Source organism: Gymnogyps californianus, unplaced genomic scaffold, assembly GCF_018139145.2.
Source record: "Gymnogyps californianus isolate 813 unplaced genomic scaffold, ASM1813914v2 HiC_scaffold_128, whole genome shotgun sequence".
In the NCBI taxonomy this organism is placed as follows: domain Eukaryota; kingdom Metazoa; phylum Chordata; class Aves; order Accipitriformes; family Cathartidae; genus Gymnogyps; species Gymnogyps californianus.
The window spans coordinates 20233-39614 of NW_026114009.1; the positions used below are offsets into that span (position 1 = coordinate 20233).

Below are 19382 nucleotides of genomic sequence, written 5' to 3' on the forward strand. Positions count from 1 at the left end.
TCTTTGTGTTTACTAGCAAGCATCAACCTGGACTAGCCGGTGAGTAGGGAACCCATGAAGCAGGTAAGAGGGCCTATGATCAGGGCAGGAATGCCAGTACTATGGGAATGTGGTGGGTTGACCCTGGCTGAATGCCAGGTGCCCACCAAAGCCGCTCTATCACTCCCCCTCCTCAACTGGACAGGGAGAGAAAATAAAATGAAAGGCTCATGGGTCGAAATAAGGACGGGGAGAGATCACTCACCAATTACCATCACGGGCAAAACAGACTCGACTTGGGGAAAAATTAGTTTAATTTATTACTAGTCAAATCAGAGCAGGATAATGAGAAATAAAACCAAATCTTAAAACACCTTCCCCCCACCCCTCCCTTCTTCCCAGGCTTAACTTTACTCCTGATTTTCTCTACCTCCTCCCCCCCGAGCGGCGCAGGGGGACAGGGAATGGGGGTTGCGGTCAGTTCATCACACGTTGGTTCTGCTGCTCCTTCCTCCTCAGGGGGAGGAGGACTCACACTCTTCCCCTGCTCCAGCATGGGGTCCCTCCCACGGGAGACAGTCCTCCACGAACTTCTCCAACATGAGTCCTTCCCATGGGCTGCAGTTCTTCATGAACTGCTCCAGCATGGGTCCCATCCACAGGGTGCAGTCCTTCAGGAACACACTGCTCCAACGTTGGTCCCCCGCAGGGCCACAAGTCCTGCCAGCAAACCTGCTTCAGCGTGGGCTCCTCTCTCCACAGGGCCACGGGTCCGCTGGTCCTGCCAGGAGCCTGCTCCAGCATGGGCTTCCCATGGGGTCACAGCCTCCTTTGGGCATCCACCTGCTCTGGTGTGGGGTCTTCCATGGGCTGCAGGTGGATATCTGCTCTACCGTGGACCTCCATGGGCTGCAGGGGGACAGCCTGCCTCACCATGGTCTTCTCCATGGGCTGCAGGGGAATCTCTGCTCTGGCACCTGGAGCACCTCCTCCCCCTCCTTCTTCACTGACCTTGGTGTCTGCAGAGTTGTTTCTCTCACATCTTCTCGCTCCTCTCTCTCGCTGCAACTGCAACTCCCCTGTAACTTCTTTTCCCTTTCTTAAATATGTTATCACAGAGGCACTACCACTGTTGCTGATTGGCTCGGCCTTGGCCAGCGGCGGGTCCGTCTTGGAACCCGCTGGCATTAACTTTATCGGACATAGGGGAAGCTTCTAGCAGCTTCTCACAGAAGCCACCCCTGTAGCCCCCCCTGCTACCAAAAACCTTGCCACGCAAACCCAATACAGGGAATCAGCAAATGTGTGTGTGCTTGTGAATCTAGAGAGTGTCGTGTGTGTGCCTTCGCTAGTTGAATTTCTATCTCTACCAGCCGTAAAGAAGGAAAGGGACTTGGCTGTCTCTATTTTATGCGAGTCCTATACGTAGGTGCTGTTGAAGGCAGCACCTTGTCTGTGGCAGTCTGTGTAGCCAGCTGTGTCAGTGTCCTGTGTGTGTCTGTATGTGTGTGTCTCTGGGATATGTGCTCAGCTTCACTACTGGTTGAACTTGCAAATGGGAAAGCAGCAGCCTCATCCCTCAGCCTGGGCAGTAACCCTGAGTTCACCGGACTGGGCTCCAGCAAGAGGGAGTCTTGGGCTGGAGAAGGTGGCTGCACTCATAACATCCTTTAACAATACTAATAACTGTTAAAAAAGAAAATAGCAACAACAATTTCCAAATTAGCATTTGCTTAAAGAAAGGATGGAGTATAGGTAAAAAGCAGTATTCAGTTCCTCCCAAATATCACCTCCTCCTCACCATAATCTATAGCAAAACTTCCTTTTCCCATACCTAAGTGATGACTTACCCAAGCCCAAATGTCATATGTTATGAAAAATATACAGGCTGTTTTGGTTTTTTTTTTAATAATTCTAACCTCTGAATATTTTGTCTACAAGCCCGCAACCATGAACTCAACTAAAGCGCTCACTGAGCTTCTCATCACAGAATGTCAGACTCACAGAATGGTTGAGGTTGGAAGGGACCTCTGGAGGTCATCTGGTCCAAACCCCCTGCTCAAGCAGGGTCACATAGAGCAGTTCACCCATGACCATGTCCAGATGACTTTTGAATATCTCCAAGGAGGGAGACTCCACAACCTCTCTGGGCAACCTGCTCCAGTGCTCAGTCACCCTCACAGTGAAAAAAAGGTGTTTCCTGATGTTCAGACGGAACCTCCTGTGTTTCAGGTTGTGCCCATTGCCTCTGGTCCTGTCACTGGGCACCACTGAAAAGAGCCTGGCTCCATCCCCTTTGCACCCTCCCTTCAGGTATTTATATACATTGATGAGATCCCCCCATGGGCCTTCTCTAGGCTAAACATCATCATCTTTGTGGCCCTTTGCTGGACTCTCTCCAGTAGCTCTATATCTCTCTTGTACTGGGGAGCCCGGAACTGGACACAGGACTCCAGGTGTGGCCTCACCAGTGCTGAGTAGAGGGGTTTGGATCACCTCCCTCGACCTGCTGGCAACACTCCTTCTGATGCAGCCCAGGATACCATTAGCCTTCTTTGCCACAAATGCACACTGCTGGCTCATGTTCAACTTGGTGTCCACCAGGACCCCCAGGTCCCTTTCTGCCAAGCTGCTTTCCAGATGGGTGGCCCCCAGCATATATTGGTGCATGGGTTGTTCCTCCCCAGGGGCAGGACTTGGCACTTCCCCTTGTTGAACTTCATGAGGTTCCTGTCAGCCCATTTCTCCAGCCTGTTGAGGTCCCTCTGGACAGCAGCACAACCCTGTGACATATCAGCCACTCCTCCCAGTTTTGTGTCATCTGCAAACTTGCTGAGGGTACATTCTGTCACATCGTCCAGGTCATTAATGAAGGTGTTGAACAGGATCAGACCCAGTATTGACCCCCGGGGTACGCCGCTAGTTACTGGCCTCCAACTGGACTTTGTGCCACTGATTACCATGCTCTGGGCCCGGCTGTTCAGCCAGTTTTCAATCCACCTCCCTGTCTGCTCATCCAGCCCATGCATCAACAGCTTCTCTATGAGGATCTTATGGAAGACAGTGTCAAAGGCCTTCCTGAAGTCCAGGTAGACAACAGTGACTGCTCTCCCCTCGTCTACCAGGCCAGTCATTTCATCACAGAAGTTTATCAAGTTGGTCAAGCATGACTTCCCCTTGGTGAAGCCATGATGACTAATCCTGATGACTTTCTTGTCCTTCATGTGCCTGGAAATGGTTCCCAGGATTAGCTGCTCCATCACTTTCCCAGGGATCGAGGTGAGGCTCACCAGTCTGTAGTTCCCTGGGTCCTCCTTCTAGCCCTTCTTGAAGACAGGAGTGACAACTGCTTTCCTCCAGTCCTCGGCCACCTCTCCCAATCACGATGATCAAGCAAAGATTATCGAGAGTGGCCTCGCAATGACATCAGCCAGCTCCCTCAGCACTCGTGGGTGCATCCCATCAGGGCCCATGGACTTATGTATGTCCAGTTTGCTTAAGTAGTCCCTGACCTGATCCTCTTCCACCAAGGGTAAGCCTGCCTTGCTTCACATTTTCCCCCTGGTCTCTGGGGCCTGGGATTCCTGAAGGCCGGTTTTGCCAGTAAAGACTGAGGCAAAGGCGGCATTCAGTACCTCAGCCTTTTCCATGTCCTGTGTCACCAGGGCCCCTGCCCCATTCAACAATGGCCCACGTTTTCCCTCATCTTCCTTTTGTAGCCTACGTACTTACAGAAGCCCTTCTTGTTGCCATTGACATCCCTGGCCAGATTCAATCCCATTTGGGCTTTATCTTTCCTAACCTCATCCCTGCATGCTCAGAGAATGTTTCTGTATTCCTCCCAGGTTACCCATCCTTGCTTCTACCATCTGTATGCTTCCTTTTTGTGTTTGGGTTTGGCCTGGAGCTCCTTGTTCATCCATGCAGGCCTCCAGGCATTTTTGCCTGACTTCCTACTCCTTGAGATGGACCACTCTTGAGCTTGGAGGTGATCCTTGAATATTAACCAGATTTCATGGGTCCCTCTTCCCTCCAGGGCCTTTTCCCACAGGACTCTTCCAAGCAGATCGCTGAAGATGCCAAAGTCTGTTCTCCTGAAATCCAGGGTTGTGATTCTGCTTTTTGTCCTCCTCCCTCCTCTCGGGATCCTAAACTCTACCATCTCATGATCACTGCAGCCAAGGCTGCCTTCGACCTTCAGATCCCCAATGAGCCCCTCCTTGTTGGTGAGTATGAGGTCCAGCAGAGCACCTCTCCTCGTTGGCTCCTCTATCACTTGGGTCAGGAAGTTGTTGTCTATGCAGTCCAGGAACCTCCCTGGATTGCTTATGCCCTGCTGTGTTGTCCCTCCAGCAGATATCAGGGTGGTTGAAGACCCCCATAAGGACCAGGGCCTCTGAACATGCAGCTGCTCCTAGCTGTCTGTAGAGGGCCTGATCCACTTGTTCTTCCCAGTCAGGTGGCCTGTAGCAGACATTGACTAGAATGTCACCTTTATCTGTCTTCTCTTTATTCCTGACCCATTTAGGATCACTACAGGTGTTTTGTGTTTACATCACAGAAACTCTTCATTTGTTTGCTGGCATTGTGTACTCTCCATATAAGGAGTCTTATTTATCACTAGAATTTACCCCTCCCCAACAAAACTTGAAAAAATGAACAATATCCTTCTCCTTTCCTTACCCCTCATTTTTCCTCCCATATATGTGGTGGGATTATTTTGTTCTGTGGAGGGAAACTTAACAGTAGTACGTGGAAGGGGAGGGGTTTTTTCCTATTAATTTTGTATTTAGAAGTTCAGATTTTCCTCAACAGAGGATGGGCAGATTCCTGGTTATTTAAGGATGTGATATGCATTTTTTTATTCTTTAAACAAGTGTAGTATTTTTAAAATTTAATACAGGAAATACAGATTTTATTCTAGGAAGGAGCGCTTGCCAACTTGGAAATACTTAAAGTATGAGGTATCTCTCATAATTAGAAAGTGAACTTTTAACTCCTTTGGAAAAGTTAAAAGCAAAGTAAACCCTCTTATACACTGGGCAACGTAAAAGAGAATTTTTTCTTTTGGAAACTGTCTTACCACTGCAAGCTGAAAACTTTAGTTGCTACTTTCTTATTTAGAGGAAAGCTATCTTTCTTTTGGTGCCTATTCATTTTAGTGTTTATTTGGTCGCTGGTTTTTAAATGTTGTCTTCTGAAGTATTAAATAGTGTGCATGTGTGTGAGGGGGTTTTTTTAAAGCCAGATATGAAATTCTTGTTCTGTGATTTGCTTTATGATTCAGAAAAGTAATTGGCTACCAGTAAAGTCAAATCCTTAAGATGATGTGTGTTAGAGGAAAATATATCATGCTGGATCCAACAGCCTGAGAGAGGTGAGGCTGCTGCTGCTCCATGTTCCCAGGTCCAACCAGTAGCAAGACTGAAGGTATATTCCCAGCAGGCACACCCACACAGAGCACACATATACACCATGTATATACATATATACATGGCCAGCCACACAGAGCAACACAGACAGACACTCAGAGCACTCACACAAACACAGATAGCACCAACGGCCTCATCCTGCTCTCCTCTCTGGCTGAGCAAGATGGAGGTCCACTGGTGAGAACATATATACATATGTACAAGGTGGATCCCTCCAGAAGCTGGGCTCAGACACTCAGTCTGCCCAGTAGCTGCCAGCTGTGTATGCATAATGGTTTGTACTAGCAACTGGAGTAGGGCTGTGGCCTCGGGGGCTCATATGTCCAGAAGCCAGCAACTGAGGAGACTGGGATCCAGGTCCCATCCCCCATCATTCCTAGTTTAAAGCCCTCCTTACCAGGTCAGCCATCCTACTGGCAAAGATACCTTTGCCCCACTTAGTGAGGTGGATCCCACCTCTCCCAAGCAGACGCTGATCTGCAAACTGGGTCCCATGGTCATAGAAACCAAAACCCTGTTGCTGACACCAGTTCCAGAACCAGTTGTTGACATGCATTATCAGTGCCCTCCTCCTCACACCCTTTCCCCTCACCGGCAGGATTGAGGAGAACACTACCTGGGCCCTCATGCCCTTAACTGCCACCCCCAGAGCTCTGTAGTCACTTTTGATACTCTCCAGGTTGCCCCTGGCAGTATCATTGGTGCCCACATGGAAGAACAGCAGGGGGTAGTAGTCAGAGGGCCAGACAAACTTGGGCAGTCCCTCCACAACATCCCAGATCCAGGCTCCCAGCCAGCAGCAAACCTCTCTTGTTAATAGGTCAGGTAGGCAGATGGGTGCCTCTGTCCCCTGCAGCAGGGAGTCACCCACTACTATCACTCGCTGCTTCTTCCTGGTGGTCTTGCATGGTTTAGGGTGAGGTGACCCAGATCCTTTGCTTGAAAGCACATCTGGCTTCTCTTCACCTTTGAGGGCGGTGAACCTATTTTGTAGCTGTAAGCCCTTAGGTGGGGCAGGAGCCTTCCTCTTGGTGCCACAAGTCCCCAGCTTCCATTCTTCCCCTTCTCCAGAGGTTGCACTAACCTTAGTACTAGGGGTGGACACTGCCTGTGGGGGTCTGGGGCTCTTCAAGCTGTTGTGTCTCAGAGAAGATCCTGTCTATCTCCCTTTCATCTTCTCTGATGCTGCGCAGCCTGCTCACTTCCTCCCATAACTCCTCCACTTGGTAACACAGCTCCTCCAAGACAGCACACCTCCTGCAGCACAGAGGGCCATCTCTCCTGGCCTCAGAGAGAGGCTCCAGGCACTCCCTGCAACCTGGAAATCGCAGGGCTGCATCCACTATCTGAAGGTCTGCCTGCGTCAAAGCCTCTGCCATAGCAGGGGCAGTGACTCCAAAACCTGCCAGGGAAACTGCCATGTGGTGTATCATCACCATAAGTGAAAACACTTAGGCTGGTTTGAATTAAAAGAAGAACCCCTTCTTTGCAACTTTTTGTATAAGCTGCTGCACTGGGCATGGCTTTTATAGAGGCCTCTGCCTGGCAGTTGCTAAGCAGGTGCTTGACCCTCCCTAATCAGGGTGTAGCTGCAACAAAGGCTCCAGGCACCCTGGGTCAAGGGCAGCTGACCAAGCTTGTTAGAAGCTGCTAGAGCTTCCTCAGGTCCACACCCTTTTAGCTCCCCTTACCTTGTCCTTACCTGACAGCAGCAGGAAACCTCAAGTTTCTTAGAGGTTTCGTAGGAGTTCCCTGATGATCCTGTACCCTGTCCCCAGAAGATCTAGAAGCTCCCAAAGAAAAATGCAGAGACTGCTGCACAAACTGCTACATCTGTTTTCTGCTTCTGTTAGCTGTGTCTCCCCTTCCTCCTCCTTTTCCCTGACTGCTGAGCGTGATGTCATATGGTATGGAATATCCCTTTGGTCAGTTTGGGGTCAGCTGTCCCCTCCCAACTTCTTGTGCACCCTCAGCTTACTCGCTGGCGGGGCAGAGTGAGAAACAGAAAAGGCCTTGACACTGTGCAAGCACTGTTCAGTAATAGCTAAAACATCGGTGTGTTATCAACACTGTTTCCATCACAAATCTAAAACATAGCACCATTCAAGCTACTATGAAGAAAATTATCTCTATCCCAGCCAAAACAAGAACAATCTCCGCCCCTTATTCCATACCATTTACGTCATGCTCAGGACCCACACTATCCGATACATCCTCATTAACCATCCCTCCATTCCCACCCACAGACATCATTCCCTTAGTCTATGGGCCACTGTCCTGGTTTCATCTGGGATAGGTTTAACTCTCTTCTTGGTAGTAGCTGGTACAGTGCTGTGTTTTGGATTTAGTGTGAGAATACTGTTGATAACACTCTGATGTTTTAGTTGTTGCTAAGTAGCGCTTATCTTAAGCCAAGGACTTTTCAGTTTCCCATGCTCTGCCAGCAAGCAGGTGTGCAAGAAGCTGGGAGGGAGCATAGCCAGGGCAGCTGATCCGAACTAGCCAAAGGGATATTCCATACCATAGAACGTCATGCCCAGTATATAAACAGGGGGGAGTTGGCCGGGAGGGGCGGATCGCTGCTCGGGCATCGGTCAGCGGGTGGTGAGCAATTGCGTTGTGCATCACTGGGGTTTTTTCCTTTTTATTTTTCCCTCTTCTTTTTTTCTTATATTCCTTTTCATTACAACTATTATTATTATTATTATATTTCAATATTATTATTGATAGTATTATATTTTACTTTAGTTATTAAACCATTCTTATCTCAACCCACGAGTTTTACCTTCTTTCCCGAGTCTCCTCCCCGTCCCACTGGGAGTGGGGGGGGGGGAGTGAGGGAGTGGCTGCATGGTGCTTAGTTGCTGGCTGGGGTTAAACCACGACAGCCACCCATATAAAATGTCCATCGAGTTCATTTAGTCCAATGATTTGGACTCCATCTGTTATGGTGGTTGCTCAGGACAGGAGAGGCGGTGTGTTGTGTGGAGTTATTGGCCCACCTCAGGTTGGATTAGTTCGTGAAGGACTGTATCCCACGGGAGGGACCCCACGCTGGAGCAGGGGAACAGTATGAGGAGGAAGGAGCGGCAGAGATGAACTGTTATGAACCGACTGCAACCCCCATTTCCCATTCCACTGCGCCACTCACGGGGCGGGGAGGAGGCAGAAGAGTTGGGAATGAAGGAGAGAAGTTGAGCCTGGGAAGAAGGGATGGGGTGGGGGGAAGGTGTTTTTAGTTCTATTTTTAAATGGCAATAAATTAAATTAATCTTCCCCAAGTTGAGTGTGTTTTGCCCATGATGGTAATTGGTGAGCAAACTCCCTGTCCTTATCTTGACCCACAAGCTTTATCATCTTATTTTCTCCCCTGTCTTGCTGAGGAGGGGGAGTGAGAGAGAGAGCGGCTTGGTGGGCACCTGGGGAAAATTAATTTAATTTATTGCCAATTAAAATAATAGAGCAGGATGGTGAGAAACAAAGACAAAACCTAAAACACCTTCCCCCCACCCCTTGTTCCCAGGCTCAACTTCACTCTTCCATTCCCAACTCCTCTACCTCCCTCCTGCCCGAGTGGCGCAGTGGAAACGGGGAATGGGGGGTTGGGGTCAGTACATAACAGTTCTCCTCTGCCACTCCTACCTCCTCACACTTTTCTCCTGTTCCAGTGTGGGTCCTCTCTACGGGCTACAGTTCCTGTCAGGAGAACCTGCTCCTGCATGGGCTCTTCACGGGCCGCAGTTCCTTCAGGAAATATCCACTTGCTCCAGCGTGGGGTGCCAGAGGTTGGTGACCCTGGAGTTATCCAGGTATCCAAGACTCCTTGCAGCTCAAGCTTGTGACCTCTGTACTCAGGATCCCCAACATATCTGGATGAGCAGACAACTGGCTGAATGGTCGGGCCCAGAGGGTGATCAGCAGTGCAAAGTCTAGTTGGAGGACAGTGACTAGCGGTGTACCCCAGGGGTCAATACTGGGTCCAGTCATGATCAAGGCCTTCATTAATGAGCTGGATGATGGGGAAGAGTGTACCCTCAGCAACTTTGCAGACAGCACCAAAACTGGGAAGAGTGGCTGATATGCCAGAGGGTCACGCTGCCATCCAGAGGGACCTTGACAGGCTGGAGAAATGGGCTGACAGGAACCTCATGCAGTTCAACAAGGGGAAGTGCCAAGTCCTGCACCTGGGGAGGAACAACCCCATGCACCAATATATGCTGGGGGCCACCCATCTGGAAAGCAGCTTGGCAGAAAAGGACCTGGGGGTCCTGGTGGACACCAGGTTGAATATGAGCCATCAATGTGCCCTTGCCACAAAGGCAGCGAATGGTATCCTGGGCTGCATCAGGCAAAGTATCCGGTCGAGGGAGGTGATCCTTTCCCTCTACTCAGCACTGGTGAGGCCACACCTGGAGTACAGTGTCCTGTTCTGGGGTCCCCAGTACAAGAGAGATATAGAGCTACTGGAGAGAGTCCAGCACAGGGCCACGAAGATGATTAAGGGACTGGAGCATCTCTCCTATGAGGAAAGGCTGAGGGAGCTGGGACTGTTTAGCCTGGAGAAGGCTCGGGGGGATCAATGTATATAAATACCTGAAGGGAGGGTGCAAAGAAGACGGAGCCAGGCTCTTTTCAGTGGTGCCCAGTGACAGGACCAGAGGCAATGGGCACAACCTGAAACACAGGAGGTTCCCTCTGAACATAAGGGAACACTTTTTCACTGTGAGGGTGACTGAGCACTGGAACAGGTTGCCCAGAGAGGTTGTGGAGTCTCCCTCCTTGGAGATATTCAAAAGCCATCTGGACACGGTCCTGGGCAACGTGCTCTAGGTGGCCCTGCTTGAGTAAGGGGTTTGGACCAGATGACCTCCAGAGGCCCCTTCCAAACTCAACTGTTCTATGATCCTATGATTCTAAAAATAGGAAATTTATTGAATTTTAAGCTTTGTTCAGTTTTAAGCTAGAATAATGATTACATTAAGACAGATTGCACAGAATAATCTATCCAAGTAGTTCCAAATTGTGGTGGGTTGACCTTGGCTGGCACCAGGCACCCACCAAGCCGCTCTATCACTCCCCTCCTCAGCAGGACAGGGGGGGAGAAAATAAGATGGAGAAGAACTCGTGGGTCGAGATAAAGGCAGTTTAATAAAGCAAAAGCAAAGGCCGCGTGCGGAAGCAAAGGAAAACAAAAGATTTATTCTCTACTTCCCATCAGCAGGCCATGTCCAGCCACTTCCTGGGAAGCAGGGCTTCAGTACGGGTAGCAGTTGCTTCAGAAGACAAATGCCGTAATAACTAATGCCCCCCTCTCCTCCTCCTTTCTCTTAGCTTTTATTGCTGAGCACAATGTCATATGGTATGGAATATCCCTTTGGTCAGTTTGGGTCAGCTGTCCTGGCTATGTCCCCTCCCAACCTCTTGCCCATCCCCAGCCTACTGGCCTTTGGGGGTGAGGGGGGGAATGTTGGAGAGACAGCCTTGATGCTGTGGGAGCACTGCTCAGCAGTAGCCAAAACACTGGTGTGTTATCAACACCTTTCTGGCTACAAATACAGAGCACAGCACTATGAGGGTTGCTATGGGGAAAGTTAACTCCATCCCAGCCAGACCCAATACAGTACTGTTAATATTGGCTGACGTCGGTGGACTGTGGCTCTATTGTGTTTTTCTGTGTGATGCTTATTTGAACAGAAATAAATTCATTTTAGGAAATAATTTACCAATTTGGGTCACCAAAGATAGGATCCCAAGGCATAATGAGATGCCTCTATTTAACTGTTCTGATTTCCAGAGATGCTAACCCATATCAGTTTCTGCTAAACTGAATTGTGAGTAATATATGTGTTGAAAACCATAGTTTTTATGTGGGTACTAGCTTGCTGATTGTGATTTCTAACTTCAGACACAGGTACCCTTTGATACACTTGTACGAGCAAATGATCTTTTTAAAATTTCCAGGTTGCAGAGTGACGGTTCTCTTTTTTTTTTTTAATCATTTGCTCTTTTTTTTAATGAATAAAAGAAAAAATTCATAGATTTTAAATACTCTGAGAGAAGATGTGGTTTTGCAGTACCTAGCTTAAGTCCCTGATTCTGAATCTGGACTTAGAGTTATTCTGTTACAGACAATAAATAAATGAAGAATGCCAATAATAAAGATGTAGCAATCACTTTCTGCTAGACAGCACTAATTGTAGATTAGTTAAACGTGGAGGAATACTTATAATGAAACTGATATGCAAAAGTGTCTTTTTCACTTCTGTAATTGTGTCCTGATTTCGGCTGGGATAGAGTTAATTTTCTTCTTAGTAGCTGGTATAGTGCTGTGTTTTGGATTTAGTGTGAGAATACTGTTGATAACACGCTGAGGTTTTAGTTGTTGCTAAGTAACGCTTATCTTAAGCCAAGGACTTTTCAGTTTCCCATGCTCTGCCAGCAAGCAAGTGTGCAAGAAGCTGGGAGGGAGCATAGCCAGGACAGCTGACCCGAACTAGCCAAAGGGGTATTCCATAGCATAGAACATCATGCCCAGTATATAAACGGGGGGGAAGTTGGCCGGGAGGGGTGGATTGCTGCTCGGGCATCGGTCAGCGGGTGGTGAGCAATTGTATTGTGCATCACTTGTCTTTTCTTGGGTGTTATTTCTTTTCTTTTGTTATATTCCTTTTCATTACGATTATTATTATTATATCATTATTATTCTTAGTTAGTAGTGTATTTTATTTTACTTTAGTTATTAAACCATTCTTATCTCAACCCACGCGTTTTACTTTTTTTTTCCCTCCTCCTCCCCACCCCACTGGGAGGGGGAAGCAGCTGCGTGGTGCTTAGTTGTTGGCTGGGGTTAAACCACGACAAATCGTGATTTTGCAAACATCTCTAGTGTGTTGCTTTTGTGTGTCTGAGTATCTGAATTTAGACATGGAAAAGTTTCAATTCATGTTGCTTCTGTTTCAGTTTTAAGTTTACTGCAGATGACAGCATTTTTGCAGGATTTGCTGATAACTGGTAATGAACAAGAGTGTGGAAAAGGTCATTGGGGATTTCTTTCCCACTATAAACTTATGTGAACGTCTGTTCTCCAGGAAGCTTTTTTAGGTATCAAAGCTAAGAAGATTTAGGTTTCATTTAGTTTGACCATGTTAACTATGAAACTACTTTTTAAGTATAAACTATGTTATAGTTGTCCAACTTGTGTACCAGTATGTGCAAATGCTCACAGATTAAGGCAGAAGTCTATTTACAGTCACTAGTTACAGTTACAGTGTAACTACACAAATACAGAGGCTTCTAACTAATGACAGGCAGCTTGGAGAATGGGAACCAGGCCTCCATGACTAATGCACAGAATCATGTGCTAGACAATATCCTTCTCAGAGTGTGGAAAGATCCATTCTGCGATTCTGTGATCTTACCAAGGAGCCTACCAGAGAAGTAAGAATGAGACATTTCAAATGAACAAAACAAACCAGAAAATTGGGCAGTGAGGTGATTACAATCCTCCCAAAAGAGAAGTCTAGGGTAAACCCAAATATATTTATGTTGGGTTTTTTTTTCTGTGTGTAAACTGAGAGAGCTGATATCGCCATGTGAACACTGGACATTATCTATAGTCATTACAGCGTGATGTCGTGAAATACACACACTGAGCCTGAAATCCTGACCTTACTCCTATTGATGGTCAGTTTCTTTTTTTATTTTAACACAAAGAAGCCTCTGTAACTCAGAGCCTGTGGAAGCTTCTCAGGTGTGTTAGTTACACAGCTGCTTCTTTTTGTTATATCAAGGGGTTATTTCTCTGTCTGTGGTGGTTGCATAATGTATTTGTTGTTGTGAAATTGTTAGCTATTAATGCTTCCTTTCCATGGAAGAATTTAGCATTTATTTAGAACAGTTGGTCCAGAGAAGTAATTTCTGGATACAGACTAATTTCACTCAGTAAGTGCTCTGTTAAGAGAAAACATTCTTCCCTGGAAGGCTGACACATAGGGCCTAATTTTTAAATTTTCTTTAATTTTTGATCAGGGATGCTGTTACACAAGCAAAATTATCCCAGAGCTGTGTACCTGTTACAGATATAATTGCTGTAATTATACTGAGTTTCCCTAATATTATATGGAATTTACACAGCACAAGGCATTAGCTTTGAATATTTCTCTTGAAACATTTGAAGAGTTTCTTAATGAACATCACCAAGGCGTTATGTCAGAATATTCTTTCTTGTTTTAAAAAAGGGACAAATTGTGTTTGGTTATTTTCTTTTTCATTTGTTTGTTGGCAGCTGCACGCAAATGGTGCAAATCCAGTATGTAAAATGACTCTGGCACCTTCCATAAATTAGTTGTAATTTTCCAAAGAGACAGTTCTAGCATATCAGTTGGCTTACTTACAGAAATTAGCATTTCTCTACCCATTAGTGCTATTACTTTTTGCATAGATGGTAATGATATTAAGCTTCTCTACTTGATGAGCATATACATGTCTAATTCTCTGAGATGGGTTATATGTTCATTTGCAAATATTTCTGTACCATCTATCTTTGTTGAGAAGCTGTCTTTGATTAATAATATTGTATTTCAATACAAGCTACAGAGAGGAGTGTTTATATTTAATAGGCAATAGCATTAATTTAAAGTTAGGGAAGGACAAGTAATCAAATTGAATAACAGAGATTCTACGTGCAAGGTGCCATTCTACCTCCACACCCTTTACGTATGTCGAGGTTTAACCCCAGCCGGCAGCTAAGCACCACACAGCCGCTCGCTCACTCCCCCCGCAGTGGGATGGGGGAGAGAATCGGAAAAAAGGTAAAAGTTGTGGGTTGAGATAAAGACAGTTTAATAGGTAAAGCAAAAGCCGCGCACGCAAGCAAAGCAAAGCAAAACAAGGAATTCATTCACCACTTCCCATCGGCAGGCAGGTGTTCAGCCATCTCCGGGAAAGCAGGGCTCCATCACACGTAACGGTTACTTGGGAAGACAAAACGCCATCACTCCGAACATGTCCCCCCCCTTCCTCCTTCTTCCCCCAGCTTTATATGCTGAGCATGACATCATATGGTCTGGAATATCCCTTTGGTCAGTTGGGGTCAGCTGTCCCAGCTGTGTCCCCTCCCAACTTCTTGTGCACCCCAGCCTACTTGCTGGTGGGGTGGGGTGAGAAGCAGAAAAGGCCTTGACTCTGTGTAAGCACTGCTCAGCAATAACTAAAACATTGGTGTGTTATCAACACTGTTTTCAGCACAAATCCAAAACATAGCCCCATACTAGCTACTATGAAGAAAATTAACTCTATCCCAGCCAAAACCAGCACAACGTACATTCAGTTTAGTTTATATCGGTAGCATTTCCAACCCCTTGAATAACCCAGGGTTGGTAGGGCAAAAATCATGGCTTAAAGCCACCATACCTCATGTTCCCTACCACGTGCAAGTTTGGCGACTCAACACCGACTCCTACCTTGCGTTGTCCATAAGAAGGTATATAGTAGTCCATTTTCTTAAAAGAACAGTATTCTATATCCATGTTTATATCCATGTGTCAAATCTTGTTCCCCTTGGAATTTGCGATGGTATTGCCACTGGCTTCAGTGATGCCGTGCATTGCCTATTTGATGCGTAAACTCGGCTGGTCACCACTATCCCAGGTCAGGAAAGCATTTAAATGGGTTGAACTTACTCCAAGTTTGTATAAAGATGCTTCCATGAATCTGGAGGTAAGGCCTTTCATTTTCCAAACTCATGCGCATGCACAGGTATGGAGCTTCAGTGGAATAATCAAGACCTTCAGATAAGCAAGTGTTAAGTGACTGCAGGATCAGGACACAAAGCGCTGACCTTTTGATCAGAATGAAAGCACCTTCAGAGTATCTTACAAAAACAGTTTGATTGAGTATCTACTCTGTCCTCTGTTATATTTTAATTATTTTATAGACATTGTAAGTAAATAAATGTAAGTTTTCCCTGCAAACTACACTATGAACCTAGTGAAATGTGTGTGCTCTATATTGCAGTAGCGCTATTGCATTCACTTTCAGAGGAAAATATATGATGAACCTTTCTGAATGACATGGTGGCGTTTGTGCATGATATGACACAGGCACAATGACTGGTGAGAACTTAGCACAACCTTCTGGGTGGCACATTTCCCCAAAGGTGGGTCAGTTGGTTTCCTGGGAGCAGCGAAGCAGGATTTGTTCATGTATAAATTGCCTTAGGCTAGAACCACCATACTTGAAACTGTTAACTCTGGTATGAATTCAGCTGAGGCCCTTTTCTTTGCGCCCTTCTGCACAAACTGCTGCATTTGTTGGCAGACTTTGTTAGCTGCACTTTGGTGAGTCTTGAAGGGAGCAGGAAGAACAGGAAATAGGACTAGAAGACTTATTACATACTTGCTCCCTCAACCTACTCTATAGAAATAGGAATAGCTAACTTTAATAGTCAAGAGTACTCCTACCAAAACTTAAGATTTTGGGAGGGTTTTTTTATCACAAAGGATCAGCTATTTCGCAGTAGCATTTCTGTACCATTTGGTTCTTGTACAGTCTCAGAATTTGTTGTGCTAATGGTATAGTAGTCTCCATTTCTAAAAATGAACTTACATTATGAGAAAACTCAAATGCTTTTGTTGATTTATCACAAAAACAGAGTATCAAATTCTCTATTTGAAAATATCTACACATCACAAAAAGACATCGTACTGGATCTGGCTGGGAACTTTCTTAATAGCAGCCCATATGGTGCTGTGTTTTAGATCTGTGGCTAAAACAGTTTTGATAACACACTGTCCTGGTTTCGGCTAGGACAGAGTTAATTTTCTTCCTAGTAGCTGGTATAGTGCTGTGTTTTGGATTTAGTAGGAAAAGAATGTTGATAACACACTGATGTTTTTAGTTGTTGCTAAGTAGTGTTTATACTAAGTCAAGGATTTTTCAGCTTCTCATGCCCAGCCAGCAAGAAGGCTGGAGGGGCACAAGAAGCTGGGAGGGGACACAGCCAGGACAGCTGACCCAAACTGGCCAAAGAGCTATTCCATACCATATGACATCATGCCCAGTATATAAACTGGGGGGAGTTAACTGGGAGGGGGGATCGTGGCTCGGGAACTAACTGGGCATCGGTCAACGAGTGGTGAGCAATTGCATTGTGCACCATTTACTTTGTATAGTTTAATTCTTTTAGTATTGCTATTGTCATATTATTATTATTATCATTATCATTGTTTTTCATTCCTTTCTGTCCTATTAAACTGTCTTTATCTCAACTCACGAGTTTTTTTTTCCTGATTCTCTCCCCCATCCCAGGGGTGGGGGGCAGTGAGCAAGCGGCTGCGTGGTGCTTAGCTGTCGGCTGGGGTTAAACCACGACACACACCAATATTTTGGCTGTTGCTGAACAGTGTTTGCACAGCGTGGAGGTTTTCTCTTTTTCCCCACTCTGCCCGCCCCCAGGGAATAGGCTAGGCATGGGCAAGTATTTGGGAGGAGACACAGCTGGGACAGCTGACCCTAACTGACTGAAGGGATATTCCATGCCATATAAAGTCATGCTCAGCAATAAAAAAATGGGGGTTTGGGCTTTCCAAAGTAGCTGTTGCTTGGAGACTGCCTGGGTGTCAGTCTGCTGGTGGGAGGTGGTGAGTGATTGCTTCTCCATCACTTCTGGAGTTTTTTTCCCTCCCTTTCCTTCACTTAATAAACTGTCTTTTTCTTAACCCACATGTTTTTCCTCACTTTTTCTCTTCTAATTTGTCCCCCATCCTGCTGTGAGGGGAGTGAGCAAACAGCTGGTGGGTGTTTAGTTGCTGGCCAGGGTCAACCCACTGCAGAAATATAGAAAGCTTTAAATAAATAAATATGAAGTTCAGTAGGACTTTTTCCTCCTAAAAATGCTATTAATTCATTTCCAGATTTTAAGACTCTCAAAAATTACTGCTTGACTTCAACACAAACCCAATACATATCTTCACATATAGAATTCAAGCAGCCCTTCCACAACTTAAAAAACCTAGTGACAGCTAATGACTACTAGACAGTGCTACATGTCAAAAAAGAAAGACTTATAAAGCACCATAAGTCAAGAACAAACCACAGTGTGGGATCTGCAGTGTGATTTAGAAGTCACTTTCAGCAACAGCAGTGCTACCACACACACAGACATGCACTCCCACACACATTGGCAAGATAGAGGCACGACACAATTTATCCGTTTTCTTCTCTATAGGTGTCTGAAAACACTCTTCTTGACACAAAACTGGAAGAGCAGAAAAGGCAATGAGGAGGAAAAAAGGACAGGTAAAGAGGTAGCAGCAGCCTGCACACAGAGGAGGGACTGTCTTACCCTGGCTGGCCAATGGGGATAACCTTTCATCTTAGCAAAGATCAAGTCTCCGGGTTTGAAATCTCGGCTCATGTTTTCACAGCGATGTGACGCCTGTTGCTACGAGACGAATAAGGTCGGGGGAGGGATCTGCACCTCCTTTTCCCGCCACCGAGATGCTTCCAGCCGCTCAAGATCACACTGCCAGAGATAAAAACACCAGGGGATAGGAAGAGGATGCCAAAAGAGCGCTCCACCAAGGGTAGCCCCCACTCCATGACATTACCCTCCCCGCCCACCTTCTGGCTAGAAGAGGGATACTGAAACCAAACTGCCAAATACATCTACATCTCCACCTACACACACGTGCACACACCCCCTCCTAGCGCAGACACCACCCAACCTCATCTCTGACCCCCAGAGACCCCTTTCCGCCCATGCGCAGCACCCCCCAACCTCATCCCAACCTGCTTACATTCACACATGTAACTTCCCCCCTTTGCTCGTGCTCTCTCACTCCCCTTCCCCACGCAATCAACACCACACACATGCATATGATACGTACTTTGTATAATATACATACATAAATACGAGATATATATACACACCCCTCCACTAAAGCTTCCCCGAGGCCAACAGTGCTCCCGCCGTACCATCTGCCCCCACCCCACACGTATGCGCACGCGCCAGAACGGGAAGAGGGGCGGAGGAACAAAATTTTGCTTGCCCTTCCCCCATAGCTTCAACCGTTGCAGTCTAGTCTCTACCACATTCATGTCCAATTGCACAGTTGACTTCAGCCTGCGGTAGAAAATACCACTATGCTCCCTCTCTCCCTCTAGAAAGCTTGTTGATACTAACCGGAGTGAAAAGAAAAACAAAAACAAACAAACAAACAAACAAAAAAACAGAAAAAAAGAGAAAGAAAAAATAAGCAAGCCCTACTGAAAGGAGCTTAATCCCTTCCCGTGTGGGCATGTAGAAGGCTAAAGAGGAAAAGAAAGAAGTTATATTGTCTTCCTGCGTTAGAGAAGGGAAAGAGACCCTAATTTGTGTTCTCCCCCTATAGAGCAGATGAAATAGTTCATTCCTTCTTTCGCGGCTGCTGCTTGGGGAGGGGGGGAGGGGGGGATGTGGTATCTGTCACAATTGGGAATAGGGGAAAGAGAAGCACTTCCGTAGAAGAGGTAGTGGCGGCTGTGTTCAGGCAAAGCGGAGGGAAGAGACGGTCAGCATGTACTAAGTACTGCAAATTTCGTCTAGTAACTTCACCATTCCAGACACTGGTTACTGGCCTTAGCAAGTTTGACCTGCTTGCGCAGGCAGTTACCTGGGAGGGAGCTGCCCCCGGATGTTGGACATATGCGAGAAACAAAAACAAAGGATGCTACTTAGTTAACGAGGCGTGACCTTGAGAAGAGAAACAAGATGACACCATAAGTCAGCTGAGTAAAGAAATACCAAGATAAGCACAAGGGCAATCAAAGAGCTACTTGAACTTTGAGTGAACTATCCTAATTAACATACTAGAAAACCCACCCTTGAGTAGGGAGAGCCCCCTACCAACAGAAACCCCTTCCTCACAGAACATGCGCAGTAAACAAGGAGGACGCTGCGACTTTAAGTGGAGATGAGGCTTGCGAGAACCA

General features: G+C 46.4%; 1 protein-coding gene across 1 annotated transcript in view; it reads right to left on the reverse strand.

The window, feature by feature from the left end:
- The window catches only part of LOC127027999 (lens epithelium-derived growth factor-like), a gene marked incomplete at its 3' end in the record, with an annotated part of 37855 nt that extends 19982 nt beyond the window's left edge, over positions 1-17873 (reverse strand). The window contains exon 1 of the mRNA XM_050913831.1: positions 17755-17873. Coding sequence (XP_050769788.1) covers positions 17755-17826 — 72 coding nt within the window. The remainder of the gene's footprint in view (positions 1-17754) is intronic.
- Positions 17874-19382: the final 1509 nt, after the last annotated feature.